The sequence below is a fragment of the Lissotriton vulgaris genome, chromosome 4_1, assembly GCF_964263255.1.
Source record: "Lissotriton vulgaris chromosome 4_1, aLisVul1.2, whole genome shotgun sequence".
Lineage (NCBI taxonomy): Eukaryota > Metazoa > Chordata > Amphibia > Caudata > Salamandridae > Lissotriton > Lissotriton vulgaris.
This window is the reverse complement of record NC_141691.1, coordinates 1,096,765,065-1,096,779,109: the sequence shown is the minus strand read 5'-3', so window position 1 is coordinate 1,096,779,109 and position 14,045 is coordinate 1,096,765,065. Positions and strand designations below refer to the sequence as shown.

The 14,045-nt window shown below is 49.1% G+C and overlaps 1 protein-coding gene across 1 annotated transcript in view; it reads right to left on the bottom strand.

Annotated features, from left to right (window-relative positions):
* ERP44 (endoplasmic reticulum protein 44) overlaps window positions 1-14,045 on the bottom strand; it is a 444,092-nt gene that overhangs the window by 103,935 nt on the left and 326,112 nt on the right. Inside the window, exon 6 of the mRNA XM_086967410.1 lies at window positions 10,368-10,509. Coding sequence (XP_086823536.1) covers window positions 10,368-10,509 — 142 coding nt within the window. The remainder of the gene's footprint in view (window positions 1-10,367; window positions 10,510-14,045) is intronic.

Below are 14,045 nucleotides of genomic sequence, written 5' to 3'. Positions count from 1 at the left end.
TAGTTGTTTCTAATGTTTTTATATCATGCTATGTTTCTTTTATTTGTATGATTGCATTATTGTATCTTTTATGGATACGTTTGCATCCAAATAAAGAAAGCATTATTATTATACTCAGTGACTATTTTGAAGGTGAAAAAACGGAAATTCAAAAGAGGTCCAACTAGAACGGGACTGCATGGTCTGCAGTCATACTGCTCATGGCATCACCTGCTTGCTACAGGTGTAGAAATTTTAAGATTAAATAGAAGGATATAAAAAAGGGATTCCCCTGCTTAGTGGCTCTCGGGCAGTAAATTCTATGTCAGGACCGGAGGCTTCAGATTATGCTATATCTTCCTTCGCTTTATTAACATAAAGAAACCACAGCAGCTCAGGAAAAGATATAATAAGAACACAAGATGCTTTAAACATAAAGCATTGACGTAATGTTCAACAAAAAATCAACCACAACTCCCAAGAGTCTCTTTGCTTATAATAATAGTCCACAGTCCTTTGTCTCTGTTCATCGTCCCTATATAACCGGACTTCCCATCATCTTCCTCCTCTTTCTTCGCTGCTCCCGCAGCCAGATAAGTGCTTTTCTATTTTGTCTTCTTTTATTGTGATTGATTGTCTTGCGGTCTTTGGGGACTCCTTGCATGGTTTATTCCCTTTCAGAGTCCCTGGTTGCGGGAACGTTCTATCGTTCCTACGCGACTTTCTTCCCACTTGCGTGCGGTGTGTACATAGACCGCAAGGGGGCGGCCTGTCGCCTCGCCGACCCTCCGGCGCGCCTCCGCACTACGAGGAGCCGCGCCGTGGGGTCTGCTTGCGCAGGGGCCGACCCTCGCGTACCCCTCTGACACCTGGTGATCCGGGTCTGTACTTTCACAATTTTGACGCCCTCTGGGGTCTGTATAGCGGTTTGACCGCGTGAATCGCCTTCGGGCGAGATCTGTGCACCTCTTTAACAGTGTGTGGCCTAGCGCGCTTGAGGGGTACGTAGACCCGGTCCCGGCGAGGAGGGTCTGCGCGCTTGGGGGTTGGTGCAGCCCACCTGCCACGTCAGCTGGCCCAAAACGTGATCGCAGCCGCTGGGCCTGCCCACATTCGAGAACTTTCTCGGTTGCCGCCCTCTTGGGTGCCCCGCATTTGCCCCTTGGTTCCGAGATGGAAGGGGAGTACGAGGAGGAGGCCTGCCCCTATCTGCAGGATGATGAGTTTTACCAAGCGGTGGACAACTCCATCTATCGTTGTGTGACGGAGGTGGTAGGGCCCATGGAGGACCGCCTTTCGGCCCACATCGTGGAGGAGTGTGCGAAGCTGGCAGCGGCGCAGGTGCCGCCGTCCCCCGAACTCCCGGGGACGTCCGGCGGGTTGCCACCCGCTCCGAAGAGACCCCGTGGTGAGGGACCTTCATCGGAGGCCCAAGGCGTGGACAAGGGCGCTTTCGAGCGACTTCGTGACGCCTTCCTGGCCAAGGCGACGGCGGTGCCTCCGACGCCCTTGGTGGAACCTGGCACTTCGGGCGACGTGTCTACTGCGCCCGCCTCCCCGATCTACGACTCTCCGGACACGGATGACGACGGGGAGTCGCACCGTTCTTGGCTCCCGGTGCCTTCAGGGAAGGAGATGCCCCGAGATGAGTCGGGCATGCTGGACCCGGACGAGATCGTCCACCCCCGATCCGCGGCCTGGGCCCCGGGGGAGACGGTGGCGAAGTTTGTCGCGGGCAGGTTGCGCAAGCCCCTGGAGAAGGAGGCGAGGGGTTGCCTGCGCGGGGAATGCCCTCGGCCTACTTTGGAGGGGAAAGTGGCCATGACACCAGAATTGGACCCCAAGATGGCCACCTTCCTGGCGAAATTCATGAAGGACCCCAGGAAGGGGATCGACCGGTCCTGGCGGGCCTGCCAGGACAAGCTGTTGGATGCGGTCGGGCCCGCCACGAAGATCCTCGATATGGCGGAGGAGGCTCGAGCGAATGGCACCGCCATTTCACCGGAGGTGCTCTCCAACTGGGCCCAGAGGGTGATCGTATTCTTGGGCAACGCCAACTGTGCTCTGTCCACACAGCGGCGGCGGTCGCTCCTTATCAAGCTGGACCCGAAGCTGGGGGACCTGGCCTCGTCGGAGGCAGGTGCCGTGGCCCGGGGTGGCCTCTTCGGTGAGCCTTTCATCCGCGAGCTTGGAAAGTTCGTGAACACGTTCACGTCGCTGGACAAGGCCCAGTCCAGCATCAAGAGGGTGTTCCACCAGCGTTTTTCTGGAGGGGCCGGTCGCGGCAGGGGCCGCGCGATCGGCCGTGGTCAGCAGACCAACAACCGTGGACAAGGCTCCGGAAGAGGTCAGTACCAGACCTCGGCCAACTACACCAATTTCTACCCCACGAGGGGACAGCGCTATGGTGGCAGAGGATTCAAGAAGAACTCCGGACAAGGACATGCCCCCGGTGAGTGTACTTTGCTTGGGTCAAGTTCCGATTGGGGGGCGGCAGGCAAGCTTTTACGGGGAGTGGGAATTGCTCACTGCCGATGCTTGGGTTTTGCAAACTGTGAGAGGATTCCATATAGAGTTTCACGACCAACCAACTCAGGTGAGGCCCCCGCGCCCGATGGTTTTCTCAGAATCCGACGCGCAATTGATAGACGGGGAGGTCTCAGACTTGCTGCGCAAGGGAGCCATCCGTCTATCAACGCGCCACCCACATGGGTTCCTCAGCAACGTCTTCCTGGTAGACAAGACGGATGGGGGCAAGAGGCCTGTGATCAATCTCAAGGAATTCAATGGGTGGTTGGTCTACCGTCACTTCAAGATGGAGGGGATCCACCTCCTTCGGGACGTGCTCCTCCCTCGGGATTGGATGGTGCGACTGGATCTCAAGGATGCCTACTTGGTCGTTCCCATCCACCCCCCTCATCGTCGTTTCCTACAATTCCTGTGGGACGGGAAGGTGTTCGAATTCACCGCCCTGCCGTTCGGTCTTTCTTCGGCCCTGTGGTGCTTCACGAAGGTCCTTCACCCGGTGGTGGAGTTTCTCAGAAGCCAGGGGGTCCGCATGATAGTATACCTAGACGACATCCTCCTCATGGGACAGTGCCCAGAGGTACTGGCAGGACAGCTGCGTCAAGCTGTCGGCCTGCTTCAGAGACTGGGGTTCGTTGTCAACGGCTCCAAGTCGGTCTTGGTTCCCACTCAGCAGATCACCTTTTTAGGTTTCGTGGAGGACTCGGTACAGGCGGTCTTGAGCCTACCGGGTCGGAAGGTCGCAAAGATACGACACCTGCTTCGGCAGACGATCGCGAGGGATCGTACGTCACTGCGCCATGTCGCCAAGGTGGTGGGTCTTCTATCGTCCTCCATCCAGGCGATTTTCCCAGGCCCGCTGCACTACAGGGCTCTTCAGCGCCTGAAGGCGCAGCATTTGCGCCGTGGGATGTGTTACGACCAGTGGGTTCCCCTCACAGACGAAGTGAAGGAGGAGATGTCATGGTGGCTGTCTCACATGGAGGCATGGAATGGGCGAGCGATCTTCGGGTCGGCTCCGGACTTGATCATAGAGTCCGACGCAAGCAGGTCGGGCTGGGGCGCCCGGTGCGGGGATTTTTCCACCGGCGGCGCCTGGTCGTCAGAAGAACAACAATTGCATATCAATTGTTTGGAGCTCCTTGCGGGCTCCTTCGCGGTTCGCTGTTGGACCTAGGATTCGGTCAAGGCTTGTGTCCTGCTACGGATGGACAATATTTCGGCGGTCCGATATGTGAACCACCTGGGAGGTCCTCGGTCCCGCGCTTTGGCGGATCTGGCGAAGGACTTCTGGGATTATTGCCTGTCTCGTCACATTGCGGTGACGGCAGAGTATCTGCCAGGCCAGTCCAATCAAGTAGCGGATTGGCACTCTCGACATCTCAGGGATGCCAGCCAGTGGAAACTGGATCCGGGGGTCTTCCGGTGGCTACTTTCCCTTTGGGGCCCCTTCTCGGTGGACCTCTTCGCGTCCCGTCTCGACCACCAGCTGCCGCGGTTCTACAGCTGGAGGCCGGACCCTCTGGCGGAGGCCACGGACGCGTTCTTACAGGATTGGAGTCGGGAACAACCGTTTGCGTTTCCCCCGTTCTCCATGATCATGCGAACGGCGGCTCAAATACGCCACCAGGGTGCGGACCTGGTGTTGGTTACACCGCTGTGGAGGTCTCAAGTATGGTTTCCGGTTCTTCTGGAACTTTCCTGGGATTTTCCAATCCTACTCCCCCTGTTTCCTCTGCTCCTGACGAGCCCGGATCAGGAACCTCACCCTCTCGTCGTGCAGAACACTCTCCGCCTCGTGGCGTGGAGGCTCTCAGGAGACGCTGGACGCTCCCGGGCCTTTCGGGGTCAGCTGAGCACTTGCTCTCCAAAGCATGGGCCGATAGTACGACGAAGCGTTACAGATCCGCTTGGCTTAAGTGGATGCGTTGGTGTTTACGAAGGGATCTGGATCCCGTGGTCGCAGGCCTCGTTCCCGTGCTGAATTTCCTAGCGCATTTGGCCGACAGGGGTCTAGCGTATAGGACGATCAATGCTATTCGGTCGGCGATTTCTGCTGGCCATGATAACATCGATGGCCATCCGGTAGGGGAACATCCTTTTGTGTGCCGGCTTCTGCGGGCTGTTCGCCTCGCGCTGCCGCCAGAACCTAGGTACTCCGTCCTTTGGGACGCCAATTTGGTTCTGAATTTGTTCCTGTCGTGGCCGGCCAATTCCTATCTGTCTCTTAAAGAGCTGTCGGCGAAGTTAGCCATGTTGTTATGTCTGGTCTCTTGTAGGCGCGTCTCGGACGTGCGCGCGCTGGATGTTTCTGCACGCATTTTTTCCCCGGATGGGGTTACCTTTACGGTGGGCCGACGCACTAAGACGTCGTCGCGTTCCATTTCTTATCCAGCCTTTACTGACACTCCTAAGTTGTGTGTCGTGCAATGCCTCAAAGCTTATGAGGACCTGACCTTGGATCTGCGCCCTCCGGGGGAGCGTCAGTTGTTGATTGCCCTGCGGAAGCCACACAAAGCTGTCTCTTCCCCCACTATTGCTCGGTGGGTGCGTTGGGTCATGCAGGAAGCGGGCATCAATACTTCTCTCTTTGGAGCACACTCCGCCAGGGGGGCCATGGCCTCTAAGGCATTCTCGGTGGGTGCTCGTCTGGAGGACCTTATGCGAGCTGCGGACTGGTCCTCGGATTCCACCTTCAAGAGGTTTTATTTTAAGCCGGTGGTGGATTTGGCTCAGTTGGTGGTAAGTAAGCTTTAAACTAGCATAATCTGAAGCCTCCGGTCCTGCCATAGAATCGAAATTTGCCTAGCTTACGTAACGGTAAGTTTCAATTCTATTAAGGACACGGAGGCGAGGATTATCCCACCCGGACTACGGTGGTGTCTCTACCCACCCGTATGGCAGTAAGTAAAGCGTTTTCCTTTACGTTGTCAGTACTGTGTTGTTCTCTACATGCTCCTCGCCTTGTTGTCACATTTCCTGGGCCACCTCGCTGATGCTGTTCCTTTTTTGGCAGGCGACGACGGTGCTAAACAGGACCAATGAGGCTTAAGCGTGATCTGCGCGAAGAAAGAGGAGGAAGATGATGGGAAGTCCGGTTATATAGGGACGATGAACAGAGACAAAGGACTGTGGACTATTATTATAAGCAAAGAGACTCTTGGGAGTTGTGGTTGATTTTTTGTTGAACATTACGTCAATGCTTTATGTTTAAAGCATCTTGTGTTCTTATTATATCTTTTCCTGAGCTGCTGTGGTTTCTTTATGTTAATAAAGCGAAGGAAGATATAGCATAATCCTCGCCTCCGTGTCCTTAATAGAATTGAAACTTACCGTTACGTAAGCTAGGCAAATTTCGATTCAGTAGCTTTCATGCCTCTCTAAGAAATTTCACACATCTTACTGATAGCTGCACGTCCACACTGTTAATGGCACTCAGAGATTACTGTATTGCATTGTCTTATCCAGTGTTTGCGGAACAACAGTTCCAGCAAATAGGATATTAAATTCTTCAGGGCTGGGCACACACATTACATGGGTCAGACTTTCCTCCTTGTAATTAGATGCCAGCTGTGTACCAATAATCCTGTTAAGCGACCAAATGTATGGCCTTTGAGAGGAACTAAACCATATTGAAGTCTCAAGAACAGGCTTTTGGCCAGCCATGTCTAGAATGGGGTACTACATGAAGAAATTGTCATTTATAATTTGGATCAGGCTGAAAGAGTATTTCAAACTCGCTATTAGCTATTGTATGTGAGTTCACCTGTTTCAACAGTGTTTTCCATTACAGTGGATATATTAAAGAGGGAAGTGGCTTTGCTCTGTAATAGAGGCTCTTATATGGCCGTAAAAGTGTTCTCATATTCATGTTGATGCTGCACAATGGGAGATTTTCCACCTATATAAAACACATTTAAATATGCATTTGATACTCTTGGGCTCCCAAAAGTGTTTCCACTCTCCATTTGACGTCCATTAAGAAGAATTTTGCACTTTAATGTAATTTTGCTCTTAAACAGGTTTATGCTTCTAAATGTGATGACGCCATGCAGCTTCACTTCGAACCATGTAGGACTGTGAATCTAAATGTGATTTGCGCTCCTAAATGTTTTCCACACATAATGATATTGTACCTCAACATGGGGTAAACAAAAAGATATGCACACTGCTGCACAACCTTTACACTTAAACTTAAAGAAACATCTTACTACTACATTTCTTTCAATACTCCATGGTTTTGCAACTAAAGAGAATACAACGCTCCAACTGACTTAACACCCAGTGTGATTTTGCACTGAACTGTGTTTGCACATATACCTGTGATTTTTGCTCCGGAGTGTGTTGCTGCTTACACTGCATTTAGGGTGAGTATGCACGCTAGATGTAATCTTGCAGATAAATGTGATGTGGGCAAATAAACATTTTTCACGCATGGCGATTTTACACCAATTATGATTTTGCACCTCTAGGTTTAGTCAACCATATGCGAGGTCTTACAGATGACCACCTTTTACACCTAATGGGACAACGTACCACTGAATCTCCTCTATACTGCTTTTTTTCTTAATTCTCCAAGCTAGCATTGCAGGTATTTATATTTTATAAGCTTGCAGTGTTAATCCAGTATTTGTCAATCCAGTATTTGTAAAGCGCGAACAGCTACCCGAAGGCATCCTGGCGCTGGGGGCCGTGGGGAAGATTAAGCAAGCTATTGCCCAGAGTCACATGGTGCTGGGCTGACCTGCCACCGGTGCCGGGGATCGAACCATGATCCCCATATTCCAGCGTCACCCTGTTCGCTGTGCCAAACCCCTTCCACTGCTGATGTTGTGCAGCACCAGACATTGGTGGAAGTAAAAAGACAGGGCACACCGTCAAGAGGGCTTCATCTACGATGTACAAGTTAACGGTCTTCATGCTGCAGCATGATCTGTAGATGGTTATTAGTGATGTGATCTCGAGTTGAACTCAGACAGCTTTGTCAATGCTCTTGCCGGTAACAGTTGGGCCGGTAGTTAGCCTAGTCATTAGAGTCTAGTATACCTTTCCTTAGGAGCGGGAGAATATGGCCTGTCTTGAGCTCCAGGCAAGATACTTTCAATCAATCAATCAATCAAGGGTTTGTAAAGCACACTTCTCACCCGTGAGGGTCTCAAGGCGCTGGGAAGGAGGGATTTCGGGTTGCTCCGGATCATCCGAAGAGCCAGGTCTTGAGGCTCATCCTGAATGCTTGCAGTGTGGGGGTTCGCCTGATGCTGAGGGAGAGTTCGTACCAGGTCTTGGCCGGATGTAGGAGAAGGATATTCCTCCCATTTTGTTTCTGGGGACGTGTGGGATTTCGGCCAGGACAAGGTTGGCGGAGTGGCGGTTCCTCTTGGGAAAATAGGAGATTCTAATGTTCAGGTATTTGGGTCTGGTGTTGTGGAGGGCTTTGGAGGCATGTGTGAGCAGGCTGAAAGTCACTCTTTTTTCGACAGAGCCAGTAGAAGTCTCATAGGTGCTGTGTGATGTGGTCTTGTTGTGGGATGTTGAGGACGATTCTGGCTGCAGAATTCTGGACGGCCTGGAGTTTGCAGAGTAGAGATTTGTTGATTCTGGGCGTTCCTGTAGTCCAGTCTGTTGGTTGGAGTGCATGGGTGAGGGGCTTTCTGGATTCGGTGGTGGGGGGGTAGGGGGGGATCCACTTGAAGGTCTTGCAGAGTATGCAGAGGGTGTTGAAGCACATGGAAGATACAGCGTTAATCTGTCGGTTTATGGTGAGGGAGGAGTAGAGTATGATGAGGTTGGTGTGGTGAGTGGGAGGGTTGCAGAGGGCGACCAGGTGTTGTCTCAAGTGGAGGGGGTAGATCAGAGGACGAAGACTTCCGTTTTCTCCAAGTCAAGCCTCAGGCAACTGCTGCTCATTCAGGATGCGACGTCCTTCATTCCATCCTGGAAACTGTGTCTGGTGATGCCGGGTTCTTTGGTGATGGAGAGGATGAGCTGGGTGTCTTCGGCATAGAATACTATGCTGAGTTCGTGTTTTCTGACAATGGTTGAGAGTGGGGCCATGTAGATGTTGAGGAGTGTGGGGCTGTGGGAGGATCCTTGGGGTACTCCGCAACTGATCTCTGTGGGTTCGGCGAGGAAGGGTGGGAGTCTTATTCATTTGAGTTCGGCCGACGAGGAAGGAGCGGATCCAGTCAAGGGTAGTTCCCTGAATGAAGGCGTTGTGGAGTCTGGCAGCTAGTGTGCGGTGGGAGACGGTGTTGAAGGCTGCTGAGAGGTCTAGTAGGATGAGGGCTGCTGTATGGCCTAGGTCGAGGATAGTGCGGATGTCATCCGTGGCACCTACGAGGGCGGTCTCTGTGTTGTGGTTGCTACAGAATCCGGATTGAGAAGTGTTGAGGATCGAGTTGGATTCTATGGAGTGTGTGAGCTGGTTAGTGATGACCTTTTCGGTGACTTTGGCAGGGAAGGGGAGGGAGATGGGTCTGTAGTTCTTGCGGTCCATCGGGTCTGGAGAGGGCTTCTTGTGGAGGGGTTTGACTTCTGTGAGTTTCCAGTCATCGGGGAATGTGCTTATTTCAAGGGGCCAGTTGACTGGGCGTCGTAGTGCAGGTGATATGGCGGAAGCCACCCTGTGCAAGATGTGCGGCGGGCAGGAGTCAGTGGAAGCTCCGGAGAGTATGCTCTTCATGGACTTTGCGATGTCATCTGTGGTGACAGGGGTCCAGGCGGTGATGGTCAGCTGGGTGGCGTTGCTAGTGCCTTGGTTCTGTTAGTCAAAGTTTTCACAGAGTCCTGATCTTGTGATGGCAGAAGGCGTGGAGTTTGTTGCATAGGTCCTGGGAGGGAGGGACATCAGAGGTTTTGCTGGGGGGCTTGGTGAATTCTTGTATGATGTTGAAGAGTTCCTTTGAGTTGCGTGAGTTGGAAAGGATTCTTTCCTGGGTGAAGTTTCTCTTCGTGGATCTGATGAGTTGGTGGTGTTATGTCATGGCGGTCTCCTAGGCGGTGCGGGCTTCCCAAGTTTTGCTGTTCCTCCAAGCTTTCTAGAGTCGTCAACAGGTGTGCTTGTATTCTCGGAGGTCTGTGGTGAACCAGGTAGCTTTCGTGGTGCGTTGTCTGTCGGAGTTCTGGAGGGGGGCAGACTTGTTTGCGCAGTTGGCGATACATCTGTGGAGTTCGTTGGCAGCAGAGTTGTTGTCGGTCGTGGAGGGGTGCGACTGAGGGCGGAGTTGAGGTGATCTTTGGTGACCTTGCCCCAGTTTCAGCATGGGGCGTGGTGTAGGCCTGTGTGCAATGGGTTTCGAGAAGAAGTGGACGAAGTGTTGGCCTGTCCAGAGGGGCTGGGTGGTGTGGCTGAAGCAGATGTTGTCCCCTCCTGCGAAGATAGGGTCCAAAGTGTGTCCTGCCTTGTGGGTGGTGGTGGTGCCTAGCAGCGTCATTACAATGTTGGTAAGGTTGGCAAGAAGGGTGATGGAGTTGGGGTCGCTGGGGTTGTCGAGGTGGAAGACAGTTGAGTGAGAGATGCACTGACAATAGTAACTAGGTGTAGCAAGCACCCCATAGCGCTTTAAGGAAATATTACGGAAATAAGAAATGACATTGATGCAATTGAGTATGTAAGCAAGATCTGGGAGAGAGAGGGCTTTTGAAAAGCCTAACTTACATTGGCAAGTAGGCCATATCTGCAGAAACAGCTTCACTAACATGCACCCACCCATCCAACAGCAGTCATTTTAACACAGCCTTTAATTATGCTACATTCTTAAAATCCGTACACTTCTTATTAATTCAATAAGGAATGTTATTTTTGTGAAGTCTTTTTAGAAGCGATTTAAATGATCAGAAAAAGGAAAGGAAAGTGTACTCACGACAAATCACTGAATTCTGGGAAGACATACATATGTCTAAAGCTATCAATAGCTATGACGGGACAGTCATCTGGAGTCTTCTGTATATGCAGAAGTGGATGTCTAAATTTGTCACAGTCAGCATGTAAAAAGTTGATGGTTCCTTTAAATCAAATAATGCTTGGATTAAACTCATATTATTAACATTCATATACATATAATATAAATGTTTTAAGAACATAAAAAAAATCATTACAAACTCTAGTATTCACACAACCAAGTTCTAAGCAGAAAGAATGTATTGCCATGTAGTAAAGCTTATGCTCTTGCCAATCTAGTGCAGTCGTTTTCCCAAGCATCAATGAAAGCTCATTTAACATAACTAATTTACTTAAAACCATTTGCGGAAAAAAATGTCAAGCTATTTACGAATGAATAACTTCTTCATTTGAATAGAATAAAGCAGGAAACATGACCTGTATTCCTAGATCTCCCCCAGAAGAATCCTCATCAAAATGATAAGCACTGTATTGTCCCACCAGCGCATATGATCCGGGAGCACTTCAAAATATGCGCGTTCACGCACATATATATTTATATACAGACTCATATACACACAAATGCAGATAATTGATTTTCATAAAAACAATTGAAGCTTAATAAAGGATAAAATTGATCAAAGTTCATTTGTTTCACCATTAAAAATCAAGCCAATTACCTCTAAACCGTCACTAATGTAATAAAAAGTGACTAAAAGCATCTTTTACAAAACATTTTTCAAAAGAAAAGAAAGGAAAAGCAGCATAATGTTGACCGACATGATTCCACAGATCTAGGCTAAAAAAACTGTCACTGTACCTTTAAGGATTCCTCTTCCTTCAGTGTCCCATCATCCCCCAAGGTTGACAGTTACATCAGGTCAGTTTTATGGTAAGAGAGACTCCAGATTATAATACCAACACTTTTTTCTGTTCATTCTACTCCAGAGGAGGGAGGTTTGCTTATAACTTTGAAGAGGATTCTCCTGGAGATTACATGTATGTAAGATTTACTTTTACTCCAAGGATTTCTCAATAGCAACAAACAGAATTGGCTTTGTTACTGCTAAGAATAGATCACTTTGCAAGATGGTAACACAGTAAGGAACAGGAACGTATCCACCTACAGATGGATTGCTTCGTAGTGGATAGGCCTGTTCTAACAGGACCCTAATTCAGAAACATATGTTCAAATTGTCTAACATTGTTAGTTTTTGCCCAAATAGAATTTTGATGCTTTCTTTACATGAAGAGTGTGAAGGGTTCTTCCCGCAGGGGCTGAAGGAGTTAAAAGACAGCTGGCAAAGTAATGGTCTAATTGACATGAAAATCTAAAATTTACTTGGGCAGATAGTTCGGATGAGTCCTCTTACCTCTCTATCCTTATGACATATGTTGTATGAGCTTGACTTCATAGCGCATAAATCTTGCTGACCCCACAAGCTGAAGTGATAGCTATCAGAAAAAACAGTCTTCCTAGTCAGATGTCGTACAAATGTCTTATCTATAGGTTCAAACAGGGAAGCCATAACATTAGAAAGTACAATTTGAAGCTCAAAGGACAGGAATGGATACCTAAAGGGGGAAAACACCCTTCCTATCCCATCTATGAAATCTTTTGCCACAGGTATTTTAATAAAAGAGGTTTCTGAAGGAGAAGGTCTATATGCAGTAATCGCTACAAGGTGTATTTTAGATGAGGAAAAAAGCAACCAAAACCTTGCAAAATATAAGTTAAGGGAGTACGATTTCTTTTCAAACTATGGAAGAGTCATTGCTGTTCTGGATGCACCAGAAGCAGAATTTCGTCCACTTGAAAGCTTATTATGTTTCGGCGGACGGACGATTTGCTTCTTTCAGAATGTCCAGAGTTGTGTGTAAAATGCAGACACCCATATTGTATGGATCCAGGACACTACGTTAAACAACAGAGGCTTCGATGCATGATCTGTCCCATGAACATTTTACAGAGATTCAGTCTGCACAGAAGCCTTTAGTGCGTTTTCTCCCTTAGTTGTAGTAGGTCTGTAACCACCACATGTGAGGCCACCCTGGAGCTATGAGCATCATTCCAACTTCACAGTAGGGCAGCCTAATTAGCACTGCTGGAAACAAAGGGATCAGAAAAAAGGTATAAAGATATATACTTCCCCAATCTATCGAAGGGGCATTTCCCCTTGACCCTGGTTGACAGTTCCTCGTTTCATGCATCTGCCAAAAGGCTCAAGTGTGAAAAATCCCTACAGAAGCTTTGCAGAACTTAGTCATGCAGTATCCATTCACGATTTTCCTGGAAAGACCTGAGGAGCACGGCTGCCTCTGCATTCTGCACACCTGAGATGTGAACAGCAATGATCTTAAGTCTCTCGCCAGGATCCACTTCTAGATCATTTGTGCTTGCAGGAGGAACGGTTTGGAAATAATCCTTCCTTGCTGGTTCAGATAGTACATTGTTTTTATCTGTCTGTAAGAAAAGGGAACTATGTCTTGAATGAATAAAGGAAATACTTTAGAGTCTGATGAACTGCTCTCAATTACAGTTGAGAGGTGTTAAGACCTTTCCTATACTGACTCAGTTCTCGGAACCTGAAAATGGCCCATCTGTGTATCCCATCGCAGAAGAGGCATCTGTGACGACTGTCTGCGTTGGGATCTACTGAAAAATCAGAATCGCTTTCAATAGGTTTTGATACTGGCACCACAAAGGCAATGATTGAACTGCAGGCTTATATAGATTTAGTCTGTCTGCCCAAGTGCTCATTAGTTTGCATTATTAGTCTCAGAATAGCGCTCTCAGTTTCTGCACATTTAAGTGTTGCATGTCCCCAAGTCACCCTAGAAGGCAGTGTGCTTGCTTTCCACTTCAATGTCATTGAACATTTACCTAAGAACAAAGCCACATCTAAAAAGAAAATTTCTTTTTTTGATGCGTTTGAAGAGGCCCAATGCAAAAATCTGCCAAGACTCAAGGATCATGCAGCGTTAGACAGCTAGAAGAGTGTGAGTGATCATGGCACATTAGATCATCAGGGATGTGGAACTCCACAGCATTTGTTGGAAATCTGCTGTATTCTTGCTACACCAAGAACAGGAGGCAATGGCCTCTGGGAGCATTTTTTAATGCTTCCGGACTCATGGCTGGTGCAGCATATGACAGCTAAAAGAGAGTGAATTATCGTGGCAAAGTAGAGCATGGATTGGAAATCCACTGTATCCTTGTTGCAGCAAGAACATGAGTCAACGGACTCTGGGAACATTTTATTAATGCCTGCTAGGGAGAGGGAGGCTCTGTGAAGGATGTTGTACTAGATGTATTTGAACCTGGTGTTAAGTAAAACTGTGTAGGGATACAGAAGCACTCTGTCTCATTCTTATCATGTAGCGATTGTTCTATTTGGATTTCCAATTTCTTCTGAAGGCCCAGAAAGGAGACCTATGCGTGCCCTCCTAGGGCTTTACTGAGCCAACCAATCAGCCTATGACTGCTGCTGCAGTGGGTATAAGTTCTCTCCATAGAGGCACAGCTATATATAGCTATACTCGGAGGCACATTAAGTTCATTAAGTGACTTCAGATAACATCCAAAATGAGCAAACACAAAGCTGTAGGTACATTATCCGTAGGGGGAGCTGTGGCGACTCTGGATGCGTTCCTGACCAGG